This window comes from Hemicordylus capensis, chromosome 6 (assembly GCF_027244095.1).
Source record: "Hemicordylus capensis ecotype Gifberg chromosome 6, rHemCap1.1.pri, whole genome shotgun sequence".
Taxonomy (NCBI): domain Eukaryota; kingdom Metazoa; phylum Chordata; class Lepidosauria; order Squamata; family Cordylidae; genus Hemicordylus; species Hemicordylus capensis.
The window spans coordinates 126,479,859-126,504,700 of NC_069662.1; the positions used below are offsets into that span (position 1 = coordinate 126,479,859).

At 44.9% G+C, this 24,842-nt stretch overlaps 1 protein-coding gene across 11 annotated transcripts in view; it reads left to right on the plus strand.

The window, feature by feature from the left end:
- THSD7A (thrombospondin type 1 domain containing 7A) overlaps positions 1-24,842 on the plus strand; it is a 424,790-nt gene that overhangs the window by 355,981 nt on the left and 43,967 nt on the right. For all 11 annotated transcript variants that reach the window (XM_053259796.1, XM_053259795.1, XM_053259797.1 and 8 more), the window contains 2 exons: positions 10,313-10,491; positions 20,851-20,984. In XM_053259796.1, the coding sequence (XP_053115771.1) occupies positions 10,313-10,491; positions 20,851-20,984 (313 nt within the window). The remainder of the gene's footprint in view (positions 1-10,312; positions 10,492-20,850; positions 20,985-24,842) is intronic.

The following is a 24,842-nucleotide window of genomic DNA, read 5'->3' on the forward strand; positions in this document are numbered from 1 at the left end:
GAAACGCCTATATTGGGCAGCAGCGATATAGGAAGATGCTGGAAGGCATCATCTCACACTGTGCAGGAGATGGCAATGGTAAACCCCTCCTGTATTCTACCAAAGACAACCACAGGGCTCTGTGGTCACCAGGAGTCGACACTGACTTGATGATAAACTTTACTTTTGCCTAATTTGTAGAGGAGTCTATGCAGGTGACACCCACTGCAGTGGGGCAGTTAGCCCATCTCCTTCAGATTTTGATACAACCCAGGTTAAGTTGTCAGGGAGAATTATGACTAGATGTCAATAAGCAATGCATACATACACTTATCAGTCAGTCTTGATTTCAATCTTTGATCAGTACCAGAACACCTAAAATGTATAATTGAACACATCCATATTAATAACATATCTATACATTGGTTCTAACCATTAGCAAGCAGAGTACTTTGCTCTTGTATTGCAGAACAATAGAATTTCATGAATGCATTTGTAATTGATAAATTAGTGTCTATTAGCAAATATTTGACATAAAATTCGCCGGATCGCTCTGGCAGGTTTTGTAAAACAGGGATAATTCATCTTCACTTAAGACCTATGTAAAAGACACATCGCAGGAGCATGTGTGCAACCAACTTGACCTCATCAGAGTTAAAGGTGCAATATCTCTGCTCAGTTGGAATTCTACTGTATCTACCAGCTAATAGTTCCAAAGGGAGGGCATTCAAATGGGTCATTGAGAAGGCCTATCTGTGTTTAGGGAAGGTAAGGAAGAATAGATAATCTACTGGGCGAGTTCTCATCACACCACTAAGCAGATGAAACACCCTAGATGTCCTTGACACATCATTCTGAAACTCAATATCCCAAATCCTTTGTTTAATCAGTTCTTTGGCCCTGTCCAATCCCACAGAGAGGATTGCTTCTGGCAAAAGCAAAGACACATGATAGAAATAGAAGCTGCCTTCTACTGAGTCAGACATTGGTCCATCTAGCTCAGTATTGTCTACAGTGACTGATAGAGGCTCTCCAAGGTTTCAAGCAGGAGTCATTTCCAGCCCTAGCTGGAGATACCAGGGACTGAACCTGGGACCTTCTGCACTCAGAACAAATGCTTTTCCACTGACCTATGGCCCCATCCCCTACCAGAGATGAAGACTGGAGCCAGTGTGGTGTAGTGGTTAGAGTGCTGGACTTGGACCAGGGAGACCTGAGTTCAAATCCCCATTCAGCCATGAAACTTGCTGGGTGACTCTGGGCCAGTCACTTCTCTCTCAGCCTAACCTACATCACAGGGTTGTTGTGAAAGAGAAACTAAAGTATGTAGTACATCGCTCTGGGCTCCTTGGAGGAAGAGCGGGATAAAAATGTAAAAATAAATAAAAAATAAAAATAAAATTATTCATTCTGACCTAGTGTCGTGGAATTCAGTGGGACTTACTTCTGAATAAGCATGCATAGGACTGTGCTCCACATTATATGGAAATATATTTTGGGATGTTATTTTTTTAGGAACTTACATGTATAGATCCTGTTGACCCTGTGTGTCTGACATCCCTGACTCACTCCTTTTTAATAGGTTACAGCATGGCTCATGTTTACAAGAGTGAGCCATTGAAGATAAGCTCCTACATAAAATGGTTGACTTAGAGATATCATGGATCTTTTGTTCAATACCAACCATGGTGTACATACTTTCCCATTTTGTTTCCTTTCTCATCTCACCCATTTTCCTCTTCTATATTGTCTTTAGTTTGTACCTCTTTTAGTGATTGCTGTTTCATGACTGGGAAACATCTCTGGGGGATGTAACTAACTAGACTACATGCTTGCCCATAAATCTCTCTCCATGCACCTGTTCCATGCACCACTGCATGTGCCTCTCTCTGCTCTCTGGATACTTCTCCATCCCTCTGGGTGCTGCTAATTTTGCTCTGTTGGAAAGGTTGCTGTCTGTCTTCTGCATCTGTCTTTTTGCTATTTTTCTCTGTGTGAAAGAGGTGAATCCACTTGTGTTTGCCTGTGTCTTGTTGAGCAGAGATATGAAAGGATATTTGACCTAAACAAGAGATAGATGATGAATGTCTTGGCTAAGTGTTGGGGACATTGGGTTAAAAGGTTAGAGTTAAGTGTACCATCCATTGCAATTAAGATTTAACCAATATTGCAGCCTTCTAGTTTCATGGGTCAAATTACATTGGTTATAAACACAGTAACATAACATTTTGTTTATGATTGGATGGCAATGATTATCCTATTTGGCCATAGATAGTAGTCTTTGTTTGTTACTGTGTGGGATTATAGAAAGGCTTCATTCTAAAAATCTTGTCATATAGGCATAGCAGATGGAAATACTACAATGGTTAGGGATGGCCTGGCCATTCTGCTAGGAAGGCAAGAATGGGAAATAAGTGTGATCTTGTGCCTTTCTAAGAGTAGAGGAAACTGTACTCTCTATTTAAGGAGAGAATACAAAATTATGGACATTTCTCAGATAAGATTGATGTTTTTACCATCAATCCAGGTTTTTATTTTTAAATCTAGGAATATTGTTGCTCCAATATTTAATGTATATACAGAAATATTTCATGCAGAGTATAGTCCATTGATATGCAACTAATTTGCCAAAAGCAGAACAGTAACATGCTCTTAATGTAAATACGCACATTGGTTGCTGACACCCATAAAGAAACATCACAACTAAGTTTTTCTCTTGGTGGGTAATCGGGTATGGCCTTTCTTATAATACAAAGTGGCAAGACTGCTATTCCTATCAGCACGGAAATATATGAGAGTAGCTGTGGAAGTTATTATTATGGCAACATAAAGAGTAGCTAAAGATGTACACACGTGCCTTCCTAAAGAGACATTGGGGCTATTCTCATGAGCAGCAAAAATCGGGCTAGGAGAACCTAGCCTGATTTTTGCTGCTCGTGTAAACCACTGGGCTCTGGTGGCTTACAAGCGGCTAGCCCGCTTTTGTAGCCCTCCCCTAAGCGCTCGCTCCACAAACCCAGGCTTCCCGATCGTGTGTAGCCATGGCATGGCTCTGCACCATGGCTACTCACGAGTAGACACCCGGAGGGGAGGCGAAAAGCCGCCTCCTGGCTCCAGGGGTCTCCCCAGTATGCCCTGCACGCTCGCGCAGGGCATACTGGAGCTTCCAGGGGCCACGCGGCCCCCAAGCTCCCCAGCCCCCACTGGCTCTGTCATGGAGCCGGCAATCATGTGAGTGGCCGATCCGGCCACCCAGGGCTCCCTCCCTGCTCACTCTCCGAAACCGGGTCTCACTGATTGTGAGACCTGGCTCATAATCATACACTCGTATGGTGCCAGAACAGTGATATTGTATTGACTAATGCAGCAGCAAACCTGTGCATTTCTCAACAAACAAGCAGCACAGAGGAAAAACTAGGTGGAAAACAGACCATTACCTCCCCACATTCACTATGGGGGGAACAGGAGTAGGAGATGCTAGGCAGCCACACCCCTATGCCGACCAGACTATTCTAGCCATTCCCCCAAACATCTCGGTGCTCAGAGTTTGCCTCTGGAGACAAACTGGGGAGAACATCAGCACAGGGGCTGTGATTAGTGAGCCTATTCCCACTATATTCTGAAGAGGGCTCCTGTGCACCAAGTAAACAAACCCAGTGCAAGCAGTGTACCAGGAAAAGAAAAACCAGATTTGTTGATTCACATTGAACATGGGCTATGAACATCAACTGTGAAAGTTGACAAAGCAACCCTTTAACCTGAACTGTAGCTCTTTAGTTTGAGGCAGTTTTATGCATTTTATGGACACCAGTTCTGGAATATCTGCTGTGCAAATGCCACTTGTCGATGTGTTGAATTCATGTTAACCAGTGCAATAATCAGTCAGCGCAACCAAGGGCAAAGAGGTAGCTGGCACGTACTAAGCTGCCAACCTTCAAAGAGTACATGGCTTTCATCTCCAGCCTCCTGTAGTTTTTACATAGTGGATAGAATGCCCATCTGCTTGCTAAATACTCCCATGAAGCTTGTTCAAGCAGTCATTTAATGTATTAAAGGATGTATTGCAATTATATAGTTGATATAAAAGACTGCAAGTACTAAGTACTACGTATGGGTGCATACATTAGACTGTGGTTTTAAAACTTCTTGAATTGAATGGTGAATGCCTGTTTGCCTTTAAAAAAAAATACAGCTCATATGACAGGAGATTGCTGTGGTGTATGCTCATTTACTCTTTCATTGGATATTTGCCTGTTCTAAATGCTTCTGAAATGTACTGGCTGAGCGTATTTCTTGCCTTATGCCAGCTCCCTAACTGCTTCTCAGATTTCATTTGGCAGTAGCTGATTCATTCATTAACATTGCAGCATGGTGTCCACTGCTATCCGTATCTCCTGTGGCTGTCTTCTGCAGTACCCATGAATCATTTCTCTGGGCTCAATGGAGCCTTCTGACATGGACCCGTTTCCCTTTTGAAAGGCCTTGTCTGTGTTTTTGGGGGGAGGGGATGGAGGAATGATTGGCATCCTCATTATTGCTTTAGTTCCATTTCTTTAAGTGCCTTACATTTTGAAGTGATATCTGCCAGCGTGAGGAAGATTGTGCATACAGCATGCCATTCCATCGCTTTAACAGCTACATGGGAGACAGACCATCTCGACCCAACCCTCAATGCGCGATTTAACATATGTGACTATGTTAGTCCTCTGGTCTTCAGAAGCACAGCCGAACTTATATTGGCTGACATTCCGAGCAACCTTAGGTGCATGTCGCAATGGAACGTTCATGCAGTCATACAAGAGTGCTTTTGCACTAAACACCAAGAAATGCATGAGTGCAGTTGCACAATTGATGTGCATTAGAAATAATTTTGCACAACTGAACAAACATTTCATTGCAGCACACATAATGTTGTGCAGTATGTTAGCCTCTGTATTCTAGGGACAGGGAGCAGGATCTCATGGGCATTTGTCACTAATGCATAGTTGATATGCATGAGGTGGGTTCAGACAATATGCTTTGGTCACTGCATCAGGGAGAGAGAGAGAGAGAGAGAGAGAGAGAGAGAGAGAGAGAGAGAGCATATTTCTTTCCCCCCTGCCATGTTGAGGGGCACTTCAGCTGTTCCTCCTCCCCCCGCACCTGCCATAACTATACAGGGATAGAATGGTGTGCCAGATAGGGGGAGACATACATGCACATGCTCCTTGTGTGACAGCCAGCCCACATAGTCTTGAACTGTCCCCACATTTGTGAACTCCAGGAACAGAACTTTTGAACTCCCAGCCCTAGCTGGCTGGCTGAAAGCTCAGGCCTGCGTTCTGCTTTCTGCCTGCAGTGACATTCCAGTTTCAGGGCAGGTAGAATGGGGTTTGTTTTGACCCACACACACTGTGATGGGAGGGGAGAGTTGGTCTTGTGGTAGCAAGCATGAATTGTCTTCTTTGCTAAGGAGGGTTCACTTTGGTTTGCATTTTGATGGGCGAGTACATGTAAGCGCCCTAAGATAGGAGCTCCCCTTAGGAGATGGGGCTATAGCTCAGTGGTAGAATGTCTGCATTCTTTACAAGCAGGAACTCCCAGGTTCCCTCCCTGGCATCTCCAGGTGGGGCTGGGAGAGACTCCTGCCTGTAACCTTGGAGAGCTGCTGCCAGCCAGTGTAGACAATACTGAGCTAGAAGGACCAGTGATCTGATTTGGTATAAGACACTTTCTATGTTCCTGTGTGATGTAACCTTCCCTTAGTTAGGTATAAAAGGTCTTTTTATACTTGCGAAACACAGAAAGGAGTCGGTTTCTATTAGTTTTGCTACCACCACTCACCTATGTTTCACCTATGGTTCTGGGTCTGGGAAGGAGCACCTTTTCAGTCAGCGATCAATAAAAAAATGAACGTGGTTGAATGAAAGGTGTTGCAGGGCAGTAGTTGGAGAGAAATCCTCACTTAGTGAACAAGCCAGAGTTTTTTCTAACATACTGTACAATGGGGTTTTGTTTAGCTACTCAAGTGTTACAGCATAAAGTAAAGGGAAACACATAGGAACACACAGAGCAGGCTAACCCAAAAGCACCTGTCTTACTATCAGCTATTTATAACATAACTCATATTCTCTTTCCTCAGTGAGGATTATAACTAGAGATGAACAAGGGCTCAGGGCTCATCCCAAACACTGCTGGCACCTCTCAGAAAAACCTTTCTCTCCTCCGAGTATACTGTGTGAGGACCACCTCAGGAAGAAAATTGCCAGAAAGCAAAGGAATGTGGATTCCTGTGGTGGAAAGCAGGGGCTTCAACTTGCTTCCTCCATGTGGTATAATGAATGATCAATAACATCGTAGAAAGACCAGAAATCACGACTTAATGTTACATCTCCATTAACTTGATGTCTTCTCATAATCAGAAAATACGATTAACTAAAGTTTGGTTTCAAGGAAGCAGGTTCAGCCTTGCCAGATAATTTTCTAGCAGCCCTTAGATGATAGTTTATGAAAAGCTGCCAAGGCACTTTAGAACAGATGCACATGCTTATTTTTGCCAACTGTATTCTTTTTGTATTAGAATATCTTCATTTTATAAACTGGAACTTGAGCGGGAAGCCTGCAGAGCCATTTCCTGCAGTCACCTATCCCAGGGTTTCTTAATCTTGGGCCCTCAGATGATGTTGTCCTACAATCCCCATCATCCCCAGACATGGTCTTTGTGGCTGAGGATGATGGTAGATGTAGTCCAACAACATCTGGGGGCCCATGGTTAAGAAACCCTGACCTATCCCATTTCTGAAATAATCCATTGTTGGCTGGGAAACTAGATGATCTCTGTGGGAATCCTTGGGAACCCAAGAACTGGTCTTGTGCTAGCAAGCATGAATTGTCCCCTTTGCTACACAGGGTCCACCTTGATTTGCATTTGATAGGGAGATGTGTGAGTAGGGATGTGCTCCTTAAGTAGGGACTGTAAGTAGGGATGTGTGTGGACTGAGATTTGTGCACTGGTTTCGCACCACAGGGAGGGGAGCAGCGAGCAGGATCTTTAAGAGTTAACGCCCGTCCCAAGTACCTGTGTGCAGTGCCGTGCACATGTGCAGATGCCATGTGCATGCTGGTGCTGCACACAGGTACTTGGGATTAGTGCCGCCACAGCAGGAAACTGCATGTGGTGGCAGAGAACTGGTAAGAACCTGCTGTCCTCTTATTTAAAAATCTCGCTTGCCGCTCCCTTCACCATGGTGCCGAACCAGTGCACAAAACTCGGTTCGTGCACATCCCTAGCTGTAAGATATTTCCCTCAGGGGATGGGGCTGCTGTGGGAAGAGCATCTGCATGCTTGGATGCAGAAGGTTCCACATTCCCTCCCTGGCATCTCCAAAACATGGCTGAGAGAGATTCCTGCCTGCAACCTTGGAGAAGTCGCTGCCAGTCTGTACTGAGCTAGATGGACCAATGTTCTGACTCGGTATAAGGCAGCTTCCTGTGTTCCGTGATGACCTCTGTTTGCATTCTGCTGGCATGCACCACCACCTACCAGCTGCGCAACCCATGAACTAATCGATATTACCCTGCTTTGATCTGAGCAAAGTAGTTGTCAGTCACTCTCTATATGTCAGTGGTTATTATAGCTGTTTGCAGCTCAGATGCTTGAATCACATATGGCCTAACTACCATGCAGGAATGAATGGCAAACGTGGTTGTTATCTAAAATATTTATTACTTAGAATATTTATATCTTGCTTTTCATCAATAAAGTTTATAAAGTGGTTTACATAAGAAAATCTATCCCCAAGGGACTCACAGTCTAAAATGAAACACAAGGGAGACCCCAGCAATAGCTCCTGGAGGGATGTTACGCCGGGCTGGATAAGGATAGTTGCTATCCCTCTGTGAATATAAGAGGTCCACCACTTAAAAGGTGCCTTTTTGCCCCATTAGGAGGGGTTTAGCAGGGATAGGTTGGCATATCTGGCGACAGCTGTGTGTGGTTGATAGAGAAAGTAACTATTTTGCATATTTTATATACCAAACATGTGCAAAGCATATATGTGTGGCATAGTCTTCTGAAAAACATTGTCTTCTGAGGATTCAGTTCTTCTGAGGATTGCGGGGACTGCCGATTGCCTAACTAGTAGCACCACCATCATCTTTTAACCCTGGTTTATCATAACAAAGCATCTGCATTTTCTTCAGAGCAATTACTCTGTGCACTTCTGAGGGCAGATGGTGGTTAATCTGCAGATCACTGATGTGGCAGATCATGCTCTCCTTTTAGCCTCAGTGGCATGCAAAGTGTTAAGTTCAGTGGTTTCAAGAGGATCATGAACATTTGGTCTAGCTAGTAACTGTGAACATATGTTACTATCACAGACAGCCCTTGACTCAAGAGTGAAAGGGTACATTGGCAGACTGGTCTGCAAGAGATTTTATTTAATGTATTTTTGTGGAGTGAGAGTGATCTAGCAAGGGATTGGGTGGTGTCAGTTACACTGTCAGGAATGTAGCTGTCTGAGGATCATGAATCCTAAACAGGTACCATGAGATTTGCTCAGATGCTACTTCAGCACAATTTCAAGGTACATGTATCAATTTTCCAAGTGAGTTGCAACATGGTCCTAACGATGAAGCATTGTCTTCATTAACATTGGACTGTGTAGGCAAACCTTAGTGGGGAAGGAGGACATCATGTACAGAAACATACATTACTCTCATATACCATGTAAAGAAGCATGCGTATACTAGAACCATGGGCCATCCGATGACACTGACTGGCAATAGATGCAGGGGAGACAAAATTTATTTTATTTATTTTATTTATTTGGCATATTTAAAATAAAATACTTCTTCACATAATGCATAATGAATTTATGGAATCTGCTGCTACTAACTTACTTGGCTTCCGGGGAAGTAGACAAAGAGGCTCTCCACACGAGCAGTGTGGAGAATCTTACCGGGCTCTGCGGGAAGAGCAGGCTTACCTTGTTTTAAGGGGGGGATTTAAGCGGGCTAACCGCAGGGAGCTGCGTGGCTCCTGGTGGTTCCCACAACTGCAGGAAAGCGGGCTGGGCTTCCTTAACCTGCTTTCCTGCGGTCGTGAGCATAACCACAAAATCTTAGGAACATAGGAAGCTGCCTTATAACAAGTCAGACCATTGGTCCATCTAGCTCGGTATTGCCTGCACTGACTGGCAACACCTCCTCCAAAATTTCAGACAGGGGTTCTTTCTATACTTGAAGATGCCAGGGATTGAATCTGGGACCTCCTGCACACAAAGCAGATACTCTGCCCCTGAGCTACAGCCCGAACATAAGAATAGCCCAGCTGGATCAGGCCCAAGGCCCATCTAGTCCAACATCCTGTTTCACACAGTGGCCCACCAGATGCCTCTTGGAAGCTCACAGGCAAGAGGCAAGGGCATGCGTTCTCTCTTGCTGTTTCTCCCCTGCAACCGGTATTTAAAGGCATCGTCCCTTTGAGGCTGGAGGTGGCCCATAGCCACCAGACTAGTAGCCATTGATAGACCTGTCCTCCATGAATTTGTCTAAGCCCCTTTTAAAGCAATCCAGGCTGGTGGCTGTCAACACATCTTGTGGCAGAGAATTTCATAGATTAACTATGCACTGTGTGGAAAAAAAACCTTCCTTTTGTTGGTCCTAAATTTCCCAACCTTCCGTTTCATGGGGTGACCCCTGGTTCTAGTGTTGTGAGAGAGGGAGAAAAATTTCTCTCTGTCCACTCTCTCTATTCTGTGCATAGTTTTATACCCCTCAATCATGTCTCTGCATAGTTGCCGCTTTTCTAAACTAAAGAGCACCAGATGCAGTAGACATGCCTCATAAGAAAGGTGCTACAGGCCCCTTGTCATCTTGGTTGTCCTCCTTTGCACCTTTTCCAGGTCTTAAGATATGGTGACCACAACTGAACACAGTACTCCAAATGTGACCACACCATAGATTTGTATAAGGGCATTATAACACTAGCATTCTTATTTTCAGTCCCCTTCCTAATGATCCCTAGCATGGAATTGGCCTATTTCACAGCAGCTGTGTGCTAAATTGACACGACCCCACCAAGACCTATCATGAGAGGATAGGTCTTTCAATGGTTATTAGCCACAACAACTGTATAGGGTTTGCATGCTCAGAATCAGGATGCCACTAAATAATATTTCTGGGGAGCCACAGAATAAGGCAGTTGCCATCATGCCTTGCCTGTGGGCTTCTCAAAGGCATATGGTTGGCCACTGTGGGAAGCAGGATCCTAGACTAATAGATGGACCTTTGATCTGATCCAGCAAGCCTCATCTTACATTCTTCCATTGTGCTTTTATTTCTCTTCACTCAGGATATATTGAAGAAGCCTGCATCATTCCATGTCCCTCAGATTGCAAGCTCAGTGAGTGGTCCAACTGGTCTCGCTGTAGTAAATCCTGTGGCAGCGGAGTAAAAGTTAGATCTAAATGGCTCAGAGAGAAGCCCTACAATGGTGGACGGCCCTGTCCCAAGTTGGATCATGTCAATCAGGTAATTTCCTATTTTCTGCTTTTCAGTATCAATATTCATTTTGCACTCCAAAGCCTGATTGAGAATGAGAGAGTTCAACTCCTTCGAAAGATTTCACAAGCTTCAAAATACACGTAGCATCCAATAGAGGACAAAATATTTTTCTAAGTCGGCCTATGGTGTCTGTATCTCACTTTGATCCTCTCTAATAAAACGCTTGGTGTCCGTCCGTGGACGGACACCAAGTGTGTGTCCGTGCCTCCCTGGCCTGTTCTGGGCATGCGCGGAGCGCATGCCCAGAACAGAGCCAGGGAGACACAACTGCCAGCACCCGGCGGCCATCTTCGGCCGCCCCGAAGAAGCTGGGTAAGCAGTGGCGGGGGACACTGGCCGAGGCGGTGGCGAAGCCATGGCCGAGGCCTGGCCGCGCTGCCGCTTACCCGGCTTCTTTGGGGTGGCTGCTTCTGGCCGCCCAAGATGGCTGCCGGATGAGGCGGCGGAGGAAACGATGCGGCGGTGGGCCCGGGCAGCGGTGGGCCCGGCCAGAGCTGCGGGCGGCGGTGGGTGTCAGGCCCGGCGGAGCCGCGGGCGGTGCTGGGTGGCGGGAGGGGGAATGGTGGCGGCGGTCTGGAGCGCACAGCTCCACTAGCGCCCATTATCCAACGGGCTAAAAAACACTAGTAACTTAATAATTTGCTTATTTTTCAAATTATTCAGGAGAAAGCTCGAAGGTCTCTTCACCTTTTCCCTTTGGGATTATGAGCTTTTAAATAAAAGGGATTCCTAATTTATTGTTTGCAATACATGTTTGTAAAGAATATTAATTGTTTTTAATATGTGTCTATAAAAATTGCAGATGGCTATACATTGTCTTAGATGAGATAATCACTCTCACTCAGAAGGGAATGCTAAGATCCCCCTCCTATGACATATACTATCTAAAAACAAACAGAATGGCTGACATATTGACTAATGCAGTGTGGACATGCCAGGAATATCACTCCATGCTGCAGAGAGCCTCCCCACTGCCACTGTATCCACATGTGCAGTGGCGGGGGGAGCGAACGTTGGGGAGTTTCTTGCCTCTGGAAGTGCCCTGTTTCACCTGAAAACATGTCCTTGTGGGTTGCGTTACCCTCAGGGACAGATTTTCAGGTGACACAGGGTGCTTCTGGAGGCAGAGGAGATTGCCAAAATTTGTTCCCCCCACTGCACATGTGGGTGCAGCGGTAGTCGGGAAACTCTCTGCAGCACAGACTCATCTTCCTGGCATAACCACACTGTGTTAGTCAAGATGTCAGCCAGAACACTTTTCTTTCTCAAAACTATTATTTTTATCCTATGCAGACTTAAGCAGATTTGATGAATTGAATAATCAATCAAAATTCATTTGACAAATCAAACAAGATTATCTGAGTGATACCCTAGTATATTGGTCTTGTGTGGTAATTTGCTTTTATATGTTTGGACAAATAGTGGAGATGAGGGCATTTCCTCATACAGGTCCGTAAAGATGCCTAGTGGTAGTGAAACACAGAGTGTAGATGAAACATCATACTTGGATGGTTCAACCTCCAATTAAAGCTTTAGACTTGCAATGAACATTGGGCCTCCTTATTCAAAGCTATTAAATAGATAGAAACCGTGTTTGTGGCTCTTCTCATATGTTTTATGTCCATCTTATATTTTTATTTAATCTGCATTTTAATCTGCGTTTTAAATTAAATGGCTCCCATTTTCATTTCCATAAATTTCCTGTGGCATGGGAGGAAAGAGAAGCAAAGGGGAGAAATGTTGGCCATTCTCGTCCAAATAAGATGTACACTTTCTAAAAGCGATCATGTTGACATTTTGCAGACACAGAAGGAAATGGTCTGCTGATTTGATTTTCCACTTAAGAGGATGTAATTAGTTCTAGTTTAGAACATAATAAGTGTTAAACTAAAGCTAATAAACCAAGTTTGTAATCCAATTTAACACCAAGCACAAGTGAGCATGAAGGGTAATTTTGCTGAGGAAAGGCGTTGAAATCTGGGGGAAACGATACTTTAATAGGAGGAGCTGATACCAAATCTTCTGCTTTCAGACTAATTCACAGTGCTTCATAATAAATTCCCATTTTTCAGATATAAAGAACAGTGGATGACTTGAAAAGAAATGTCTGTACTGTATTCAACTGTGAAGTTTCTTTTCTGCAACATTGCTGCCCTCCTGTGGTAGCTAGTGTTCTCTGTGTTACAGTTTTAGATGTAAAGGTAAAAGTTGGTGTCGACTAGGGGTGTGCAATTCGGATTTTCTGTGTTTCGATTTATAACCTAATCAAAACAACCCTGATTCGATTTGGATCCGAATCTGACCCATCCGAATCACCCCAAATTCGATTCGGATCCAAATTGTGGCCGAATCGAATCGATTCGGGTTTTGGATCTGTCCTATTAATTCCCCCAGATTCCCAGCTTTCATTTTTTTAAAAAAGCTAAGCTCTAGCCCTTATAGAAGTGGAGTTATGGAGCAAAATGTGTGGTCACTATCTTTTAAGTGTTTGGATTCTTTGGTGTATAATAACTTTCACTCAATGAATCCTTATGAGGATTCATTACACACCTTCATTTCTTCTATTCATTTTGACTGTCTTTTAGACAGTGCCAGTTGTCAACTGCCGTGTGCTAACTACACCCCACTCCCACCCACAAGGCAGTGAGGTACTATTCAGTTTAAGTAAAGTGCCTAATGGGTGGAGGCTACCACCCAAATTGCAGAGGAATTGGACAAAGGGCTGATTTTTGGTGAATTGTTGGTTTAGTGTCTTTGAGGCAGATTTGAGGCATAAACTGGGATCTGGGGTGGAAGAGTGTGGTGAGGTGGTAGTGCCTAATGGGTGGAGGCTACCACCCAAATTGCAGAGGGATTGGGCAAAGGGCTGTTTTTTTGGTGAATAGTTGAAGTTTACTCATCTTTAAGGTTTTTCCCTATAAGGTATTATGGAGGTTTCAGCAGCCCCATAAGTGCACTTGGAGGGCGCTGGGGTGGCCCAGAGTGAGTGGTTGTGTAGTGCACATAGGGTGCCAGCCACTCCCATGGGGTTGCTAACCCATGGGATACAGGGTTCTGTTGTTTCTGAGGTGGTCTGAGTGTAGATTCTATGGTAGCAAATAAGAGTGGATTCATAGTTTGTACTGAAAATCTCATTTGCTACCAGAGAATCTACACTCAGAACACCTCAGAAACAACAGAACCCTGAACCCCATGGGCTAGATACCCATGTGGGTGGCTGGCACCCTCTGTTCACTACACCACCACTCACTCTGGGCCACCCCAGCACCCCCCAAGTGCACTTGTGGGGCTGCTGAAACCTACATGATTTCCTATGGAAAACTTCAACAATTCACCAAAAACCAGCCCTTTGCCCAATCCCTCTGCAATTTGGGTGGTAGCTTCTACCCATTAGGCACTTAACTTAAACTGAGTAGTACCTCACTACCTTGCGGGTGGGAGTGGGGTGTAGTTGGCACATGGCAGTTGACAATTGGCACTGTCTAAAAGACAGTCAAAATGAATAGAAGAAATGAAGGTGTGTAATGAATCCTCATAAGGATTCATTGAGTGAAAGTTATTATACACCAAAGAATCCGAACACTTGAAAAATAGTGACCACACATTTTGCTCCATAACTCCACTTCTATAAGGGCTAGAGCTTAGCTTAGTTTTCTTTTTTAAATGAAAGCTGGGAATCGGGCGGAATTAAAAGGACAGATCCGAAACCTGAATCGATTTGAATCGAATCAGCCGCGATTCGATTTGTACCCGAATCTAGCCAATGGACCACAGGGGTGATTCATTTTGTCTCCAAATCACCCGAATCAGCTAGATTCGGGTACAAATCGATTTGTATCCGAATCGATTCGCACATCCCTAGTGTCAACTCCTATTGACCACAAAGCCATGTGGTCTTCCTTGGTAGCATACAGGAGGGGGTTTAGCATTGCCTCCTCCCACGCAGTGTGAGATGATGCCTTTCAGCACCTTCCTATATCGCTGCTACCCGATATAGGAGTTTGGGAAATACACCAGCAGGGATTCGAACCAGCAACCTCTGGCTTGCTAGTCAAGTCAAGCCCGCTGTACCATTAGGTGGCTCAGTTTTAGATGTACCTTTTCATTATAAGGGTTCATCAAGACCAGCACCTTTTTGTCTCTTCTTGTTATACTATTAGTCTTCAAATATTTCCCATACATCATATTCATAATGATGATGATGGTGATGATGACGACAACGACAATACATTCCTCCTCCTTCTAGAATAGCAGTCTGGGTTTTTAGGGTGGTGGGGGTGGGTGGTGGTACATTTGCACAGTTGCATACATATACCCATGCTGACAAATGTGATATAGTTTGTTGAAAGGAATGAGGTTATGCAGCTCCCTGCAGGGGCAGAGCTTGAAACAGATTTTGCTGTGGTCAGGTGGTAAAATAGTACAAGTGGTAAAATAGCAGGTGGTAAAATAGCACAATAACAAGTAGTGAGTCTATCAGGCAAGAGTCTTAAGTCAGTGGCTGAAGCAAGACTCAAGCAGAACTCAAGTTGGTGGAAGAATTTGGAAGCTGGATCCAAAGATGCAGACAAAACATTTAAGAGAATTTTCTTTAGATTTTGTTGAAGAGCAATTTAAGCTATGGCCCTAGCTGGATCTAGGAGGAGCTTCCAAAGTGGAGCCGTTGCACCAGCAAAGGTCAGGCTGCAGGTGCTGGATATATATGTAGAACTGGAGTTTCACCTCTTCCTAAACTTGAGATGAGGCCAGATTAGTGGCAAGTTCCTGAGCTGGTCTCTCTTCCTCCTAAGTAGGTGTAGTGGGAGAGACAACCCGAGCTGCCAGGTTGGCACTTTGCCATTGATGCTGGAACTTAGCCTTGGCTGGAGATCTTGTTGAGTCCTGGGCAATATGATGGGAGTTCCAGAAGTAGATCAGAGGGCCAGCCATGGGGCGCTGGATCCCCCATGTTTCAGGATCTTTCTGAAGGGGCTCCAGTGGGAGGGGTGAGCTCCCGAAGTTCAGGGCAATGATTCCTGGGGAGTCCATCCTCAGTGCAAGGGGCCCCAGCTGGGGTTTATTTCTCCCCTTCCCCCACTACTACCACTATTATCTATCTATCTATCTATCTGTCTATCTATCTGACAATTTTTATACTGCCTAAAACTTATGTCTCTGGATGGTTTACAATAAAAATACAATTAAAAATAAATCATTAAAACAATTTAAAACTTAAGACATATTAAAAGTGTTAAAAACTAATAAAATTGTAAATCTAATAAAAAGCCTGGGTGAACAGATGTGTCTTGACTGACCGTTTAAAAGTTGTCAGAGATGGGGAGGCTCTTATTTCAACTGGAGCGCATTCCAAAGCCTCCTAAGTAGGTCTAAAGTTGAAGTGTGTGCCGTCCAGTCGGTTTCGACTCCTGGCGACCACAGAGCCCTGTCTTTGTCTTTGGTAGAATATAGGACGGATTTACCATTGCCTCCTCCTGTGCAGTATGAGACGATGCCTTTTAGCATCTTCCTATATTGCTGCTGCCCAATACAGGTGTTTCCCATAGGCTGGGAAATAGTGGGAATTCGAACCGGCAACCTCTGGCTTGATAATCAAGTCATTTCCCCACTGCGCCATTAGTTGGATCCTAAGTAGGTTTAGTGGGTATTTATATACTGCTTTTCAACAAAAAGTTTGCAAAGCGGTTTCCATAGAATATGAATAATGAGATGGCTCCCTGTCTGCAAAGGTCAGGGAAATACAAGGGAGAGACCACCAACAGCCACTGGAGAGCTGCAGTGTTGGGGCTGAAAAGGACTAGTTTCCCCCTGCCCCGCCCCCCACCGCTTAATATAATGGAAATCAAAAATCAAAAGCAAATCAGCACTTTGAAAGATGCCTCTGTGCCCAGTTAGCTGTGTAACTTCCCCGGAGGAGGCCTTATCCACCTCCAAGTCTGGGAGACTCCTGATGCAAGTCACAAAATGCAGTATATGCTATACCATCTCCCCAAGTAATGATCTGTAGCATACAGCAGAATTAAACTGCCAGTCTGGATGCAGCAATGAATTAATAACAAATGCCAACCTGTCCCTTGCATGGAGAGAGGGGTGTGCTGAAGGGCTGAAGGGAAAGCTTAGGGACTGTATCCTTTAATATTAAATACACTTTACTTTAAATCTGCAAGCATGGAAATCCAACACATGCAGCCTGTGCCAATGGCCAGACAGCTGCCTACGGCTGTGTAATTAATCTACACCTTATCTCCAGCTTAAAGGAAATCAAGACGCTGAATATGAGCCCGTGTTTGCAATAAAAGCAGCCCACACAAAGTATTTATGAAACATAAATGTAAGGATTAGAAGGTTAAGCTGGCATGGGGTGTAATTTTAATTTATATATTAATTGGGCATTCTTTTTTATTGTGTTTTTTTCTTAAATACTTGTTTCCTGCCCCAAGCAACCAGGGAGGAGTGGAACATGAATGTAATGCATAATATTGCCAATTTCTACATTGTACAGGCTCAAAAGAAGCTCTTTGGGTGTTCTCTTGTGTCCTCTAAACTTGCACACCAGGTCCCCTCAATAATAGATTAGTAACTTGTAAAAAACAAATGCAATCATTTGGGGGGGAGATAATTCACAATTTGAATACTTTGTTAATTATTGCTTTTGTATTAATTTTTGCTGGAGGAGGAAATGTAGACCAGAAGCCAAAGCACCATGCATGGGGGATTTTCTCCCTCTCCCTGCAGCCCCCCTGCACTTCCCAACAAGCTGGGCTCAAAAATCAGGGAACCTTCTGGAGCAACATTCCATTAGGCACCAAGGACTGCTGCTGAGAGGGGAAATCGGTCACCTCTACCCCCAGCCACTGCATGCATATCGGATTGTTTGAATCCCAGCCATAGCCTTTGATGTACATTTAATACTCTTATCGACTACGCACCACACGAGAACTAGTGTGTTCGACCAGAACCAAGAAGGCCAGAGTTCATAGGAACATAGGAAGCTGCCTGCTACCAAGTCAGACCATTGCTCCTTCTAGTGCAGTATTGTCTATAATGACTGGCAGCAGCTCTCCAAGGTTACAGGCAAGAGTTTTGGACCAGAGATGTCAGGGTTTGAACCTGGGGCTTTCTCCATGCAGAACGGATGCTCTGCCACTAATCCACAGCTTCAACTCATTACTCAACCATTAAGTCCCTCTTCCTTTCCAAAACAACGCGGAAACCAGGGGTATTGATTGGTACATAAAGCTCTGGGGCCTGGACACACAGGGTGCTCAGGACCATAGCGCCCCCTCCCCCCGCCTTCATAATTAAATCTTTTTATGCTCTCTAAAGGAATCCAGCATGCTTCCAGTTTTCTAAGCCAAATATTCCCAGGGAGAGCAAACGGATAATACTGAAATTGTCTTTTAGAGCAGCCAGATCCTCACTCCATCGTCCTCCACAAAGGGTTGCCTTTGCTCTCCCTTGCCCCCCCCCCACAAAAACCTCCACTTGTGTCAGTGACAGCAAGCTCAGCATTCTGTCTTCAAGCTACCACTTTTCTCATGGTGAGAGGGAGTGGAAGAAGGAAGGTGCTGCTTCCTGCCATTGAGCGTCACATGCAGGGATTGCAGAAAGTTCCAGCCTAAGCTGGGAGCCCACGTACAACGCAGTCAGCAGGAGGAGGATGCCCGCTGCCATTGCACTGTGGGGTGGGGTGGTGCCTGCAGAGAATGCTGGTGCTGTGCAGTGTGCAGGGTAGGGGGCTGTTAAGAGTAATCGGGTGACACCACCCTGAGGCTGTTACTGTAACAGCACGCCCAGCTTTTCAGGCAGTTTGGAGCAGGGATTCTCAACACTGGGTCCCCAGATGTTATTGGACTTCAACTCCCATAATCCCCAACCAAAGGCCACTGGGGCTGGGGATTTTGGGAGTTGAAGTCCAATAGCATCTGGGGACCCAACGTTGAGAACCCCTGGTGTGGAGGATATCCAAGGCATTAAAGTGATTCTGGGCACAAGCCCAAATGGCCCAGTGGCTTTCTTTCTATTGCCTTTATCCATTCTTCCTTGACACAAGAAGTATGAGTGTATCCAACAGTCAAGGGTGGCTCCAAAGGGGGTGGCATGGGAGGGCAAGCCCCCCCCCCAAGTGGCTCCCCCCATCAATCCCCCATTTCTATTTTAGAAATCTAATATGTGGGAACCAGTTCACCCACCCATAAATGCACTTTGCCCCTTCTGTGCCCCCCTCATTTTTTCCCCTGGTGCCACCATTGCCAAGAGTGCCTCTTTCTGCCTGGTTTTGGCGAGGAGGGCAGGGTTTTTTGGTTTACTTCTTCTGTTTCAAGCACAGTTTGAAAGATTTCTTTTAATACATACATCCAGACTTTAAGCATTAAGCACCTAACTTCTCATTTGCAATCAGCCCAGCATATCTGCACAAGGTCTTCACCAGGTTGCTCCAGGACCTAGTTTCCTGCCGTGTAAGGAACAGGTGGAAACCAAATCTTTACCTTGAACTTTGCTCTTAGGAGTATCACTTTAATCCTTTGAATCAGCACAGCAAATTCATGCCTACTTTTGAGTGACTGTTTGCTTCCTAACTCATGTTTTTGTCTACCTTTGCTTGTTCCCTTGCATTCATGGCCAACACCTGTCCCAGGCCCAGGTAAGAGTCTGTGAATCAGATGCACAGCATTCACGCATGCTTCCAGATCAAATTCCCTAATGTATGCCTTGTTTGTTTGCCCTTTCCTTGAGATTGTGCATGTGCTACATGCAGTGCTTTTGCACATATAACCATCGCCGGCTATACAGTATATAATGCTTCGTTTGTGTCTGCATTGGGAGAGGGCAGGGAAGAGTGATGCATGCTTGGAATCGGAATGAAAAACAGGTCACAATTTTATTACAACCAGTCATTACAAAGTTTGGCACCTAGATGGGAGTCAGCCATAAATTAACCCAGTGGGAGTTTGGAACAGTGACTCTCAGTCTTACGGGCCACCTGGATGTGTAGTCCCTGAGGCCAAATAAGGAGCCACTCCAAAGTGCCAGGTTTTGGAGGACTCTCAGCATGTTGCCTTTGGTGGGCCCCCATCCAAGCAGCTCAAAGCCTCACTCCTGACCAGAAGAAAAGCACATTAGAGTGAGCAGTGACCAAAAGGGCAGACAAATGGGTGGTAATGAAGGGCAGCAGAAGCAGTGGGTCAGGGGTGGGGGGATGTGATGCTCAATGCTGGGGCAGCTGACCAAGGAGGCCCACACCAGCCATGAGCCTCCCACCCCCCGCAATGGAATTTACATCCATATGCCAGTGGGAGTAGACCTTGGGGTGGCTTCCCAGAGGCAGTTTAGGCTGGCCAAAAGTTTATCAAGCAGGTTGTCTCAGCCTAGATGTCAAGCACAGCCATTATCAGATGCCAAAATGTCATTCACACAATCAAAAACTGTGTTCTACCTGGATTGGGGAGCTGTGTGTACTCCCAATTTTCAGTTGTGTGGAGGCGAGGTAGGAGGAAAACCTGGGTAGAAGTGATTAAGGCTCTCCACACGAGCAGCACAGAGAGCCTGCAGGGCTTCTGCAGGGAGAGTGGGCTTGACCTGCTCTCCCTGCAGATGATCCTGAGCCTAGCCCTGGGCGGCCAGATTGGCCAACCACACGATAACCAGCTCTTTCACGGAGCTGATTGGGGGATCAGGGGCTGTGTAGCCCCCAGAAGTCCAAGCATTCTGGGGAGACCCCCGTGCCAGGAGACTCACAATCAGGGAAATGGAGTTAGTGGAGCGCTTGCTCCGCTAACCTTGATTAATGAGGGGTGGGGGTATTTGGTGCAGTTTACTGCCAGGAGCTGTGTGACCTCTGTTGCAGCACACGACTACTGGAGTTGTGGGAATAGCCTCATTGTGTGGAAGCAAAGTAGGAGGAAAAACTGTGTAGCTTTTCCTCCTACCTTGCTTCCAGACAATCACTTCTACTCAAGTTTTCCTCTTACCTTGCTTCCCCACACAACCAAAAATTGGGAGCACACACAGTTCCCAAACCTAAGTAGAACACAGTCTTCTGCTGGAAGACTAGAAATCATGTGTTAATGGGGGCAAAGTTGTCAGCCAGAAGGAGGAGTGAATAAAGATAGACGTTGCTAAATGGGTTAACCTTTTCTTATTCTTTTGCTTGCCCATGCTGATTCCAAATGCATGCCTCCTAACGTTGACCTAAACTTATTTTTTCCACACTTGCAGCTTGTGTTTTAAGCAATATTACTGTAAATAAAAGTTGTGGTGTTGTGGATTCCAAATTACAGTTGTGCAGATGTGTGTGAAACAAGCTAATCCTGTGTATGCGCGTTCCAGGTCTACGAGGTAGTCCCATGCCACAGTGACTGCAGCCAGTATATAGGTGTCACCGAACCATGGAGTGTGTGCAAAGTGACTAATGTGGACTTAAAGGTGAACTGCGGAGAGGGTGTGCAAACCAGAAAAGTGAGGTGAGTTGAACTTTAAAACTGTCACTTCCTGAGGATGGAACCCCACCTACATCCCTATATCAAAGCAATCTACTTTGGAACAAATAGTATGAGAAAAGGAATGAAACTGATTGCGAAGAAATTTAGGACCAACAAAAGGGAGTACTTTTGCACACAGTGTATAATCAACCTATGGAATTCTCTGCCACAAAGTATTGTGACCGCCAGCAGCCTGGGTGGTTTTAAGATAAATTCATGGAGGACAGGTCTATCCATGGCTACTAGTCTGAGGGCTATAGGCTACCTCCAACCTTAGAGGCAAGATGCCTCTTAATACCAGTTGCAGGGGAGTTGCAGTAGGAGAAAGGACATGCCCTCAGCTCTTGCCTGTCAGCTTCCCAGAGGCATCTGGTGGACCACTGTGTGAAGCAGGATGCTGGACTAGATAGGCCTTGGGTCTCTTCCAGCAGGGTTGTTCTTATGTTCTTATGAATTCACAGTTGTGTCTAAAACAGGAGTGGCCAGCCTGAGACACTCCAGCTGTTGTTGGACAGCAGCTCCCATCATCTCCAGCTGCAAATTACTGTGACTGAGAGTGGTAGTACAGCAACATCTGGAGAGGCCCAGGTTGACCACCCTATTCTACAAAATGTTGAACCAAGAAGAAGTCAGCTCATAGGGATGGTTTGTGGGCCTGATACTTTCATGAAAATCCATGTGGGTTTAGCATGCTGAAAGTCATAAAAGTTTTTTGAACATACCAAACACATCTCCCTGTAGAGCCATGGACTGTTGTTTGGTGAGGCCAAAGCTCTGCTCCAGTTTGTGTGCACTTTGAATGTACAACACTGATGGCTGTGTGCCCTTTCCTGTTCCCATTGCCGTGTTGACAGACAGCTCTGGCAGTCATTGAGGCAATCCTTTATTCTCAGATACTTTCTGATACTATTGGGCTATACAATTTAGCAAAATTCCCAGCAACATTAAAGATACTGAACCAAACAAAGAAACATGCTGTTGAATAACAAGCTGCAGCAGAAGAATACAGTCTGTGCTTAGTACCACATTACATCTTGAGTTTTTCACAATGAAATGGTGTTGTGCTAATGCTTATAGACCAAGATTCACTTTGTTTTACTTCTAACATTAGCACAGATGTTTGTATATGAGAAAGGATCCAGATTAATGGAGTTCGCATTTAAAGCTCTTAGAGACTGATTTCAGTGAGTTCCCAGTGCATAATGAACATAAAGGGGAAAGTGTTGTTTCCTAGTTTCCCTGAATAGCAATAGATGCTTGGGTAATTTCCAGCTATAATTCCTAGGAGCTACTGACACAGATATTAACTCATTAATGAGCAACTCCCTATTGTGCACCATTAACCTTCAGGTGCAACAATGGCCCTACATCCATGTTGAACCTGCTGGTTCATGCAGCCTACTAGCATTTGGCATGAGGATTGCTCCTGTTCCTCCTTCACATGATTGTATGGTGTGCAGGTGGTCAGTGCTCCGATTAAGAGTTGAGTTGAATTCAATAAAGCATGAAACCTGATCTGCACCGTTTGCACTGAAGACACAACTGAATAACTACTGGTGTGTTACTAGTAATACATTAAGGATCACCATCCGGTTTTCTGAGATGCAACTTGGATAAAATATAGAACATGTGCCCAGATATAGTCTTCCAGTGATTTGAACATGTGTCCAGATATAAACCCAACATCAACCTTGGGACTTAGCCATCATTATAGCCATTGGTAGGCAGAGAGAAGGGCTTTGTGCCCCTGCCACGTGTTCTTGCTGCTGCCTTTATCCATTCTTTCTTGGCACAAAAAGTAATGAATGTATTCAGCTGTTCCTCTTTCTGCCAGGTTCTGTGGGGCAGTGTGTGTGTGTGTGTGTGTTTGGTATGCTTCTGCTGTTTCATGCACAGTTGGAAAGATTTGCGGCATGGCTTTCAAGTCATGGTGTTTTGGTATGTTAGGGGACCCAATTATGACAAGAGGCAAGTGCCCTAATGAGGACTTTACTAATGGGACCATTTGCACATGTGCCAAAAGTTCATTTCAATCTGCCACAGGTATATTATTCAGCTGTGAAAGTCTCACAAGGTTATGTTTAAAACAGTGCAGCTCTTTGATAGCTCTTTAATAGGAATTGACATTATAAAGGTTTATTTGAGGAAGGTAATATTCTAGCTTCAAATTGTCACCAATGGAAATTAGGTGCAATTTATTTGAGTAGCAATCAAATCAGGTACAGGTGGACTTCGTCTTCCGTGGTTTTGCATATACATGGTCAGGCAATGGAGACCCAACCTTGGTATATACAGGGAACAATTGTTTTAAATCAGTGTGACCATGGTTCCTAGGTGGCCAGAAATGGCCTCCAAGATCATTTCTGGACACTGTTTTGTTGAAAGGAGCCATTTTGTGGCTTGTTTGTTATGTATATACTTATATATTCCTCCCCCCCGAGATTTTTTTGTGGTAAATTGTAGAAATTGGGGGGTTGGGGGACAATGCTGGACAGCTGGAGACCTGCAGAGCATGGTACAACATCTTATTTCTATTATTTGTGCCCTTTTCAGCCCTTTACCCCATTTTTTTTAACCTTCAGGAACCTAACCACTCAGTTTCCATTCACTCAATGAGGCTATTCACAGGCACATGCAAAACCGGGCTAAGGGAGCCCAGCCCGGTTTTGCACGGTGTGTGAACTACCGGGATTGAGCCCAATCTCAGTGGCTACACACCGGCAAACCTGCCTAAGTAGCCACCCTCTTAAATGAGATTAAGGGAGCGAGCGCTCCCTTAACTTCATTTATTTGGTTGTGTAGCAGCCACAGCTGCTTGCAACTGTGGCTGCCACACTGTGGGAACCCCAGAGAGGGGGGCTTCCCATAATGCACCGCGTACTTGCATGGTGCATTAACAGCACCACGCATTAACAGCACCACTCTGGGGGCGGAGCGGGGCGACACGCAGTGGCATGTCCCTGCACCCTAACCCCCGGAGCTGTCAGGAGCACAGTCTGTCATCTGGACAGGTGATGCCCACCAGGGAAAGGAGGCTGATCGTCTTCAGGGCGGGTAAGTGAAACCCGCTCTCCCCACAGACCTCCCCTGAGCCTTTCTCACTGATCATGAGAAGAGCTCCGATATCTCATTATCTGTGGTTCTGTTATCCACGGTTCCAGTTGAAAATGGAACCGCCATGGATAATGAGGTCCATCTGTATTCTTTTTCCCACTAATAATTTAGTCTCCCTATAGCTCTGCTCCAGCTCATGGAAAACGGAGTATTGCTTGACATGGTAGCCTAAAAGGGAAATGGATTCTTGCTCTACCATCAAAGCTTTAGAACAAAATCTATTATTTATTCCAAAGATTGGAATTTCAGTCCACTGGGATTAAACGATAGACACACCTTTACCTGCTGAATACTAAATTACTTTGTAAAGATCATTCTTCTAACTCAGTTTGCGGAGGCAGAGTTTCTCCATGTCCTGTTTTCATAGACCAATCTCATTAAAAAAAAATACTTTCAACCTTGATAGTTTAAAATTTTGAGGTTAGTGATAATTGGTAATACAATAGATTGAAAACATTGGAGTAGGAATAAATGACTTTTAAGTCCCTTCTAGGTGTAGAATCAAATTTGGCCATAATGCAAGTGTGTCATGGGAAGAATGAAATGGAGGAATTTGCATTCTGATTTCTCTTTGGATGGCTCTATATTTTCTATTTTGTCCAAGTTGCATCTCAGATAATTGGATGGTGATCCTTAATGTATTACTAGCAATTAATATCATTGTTGCTAGTGTTCATAATAGCAGTTCAAAACGAAATATGTGCGCCAGCCTTCAGTCAGTGCTCA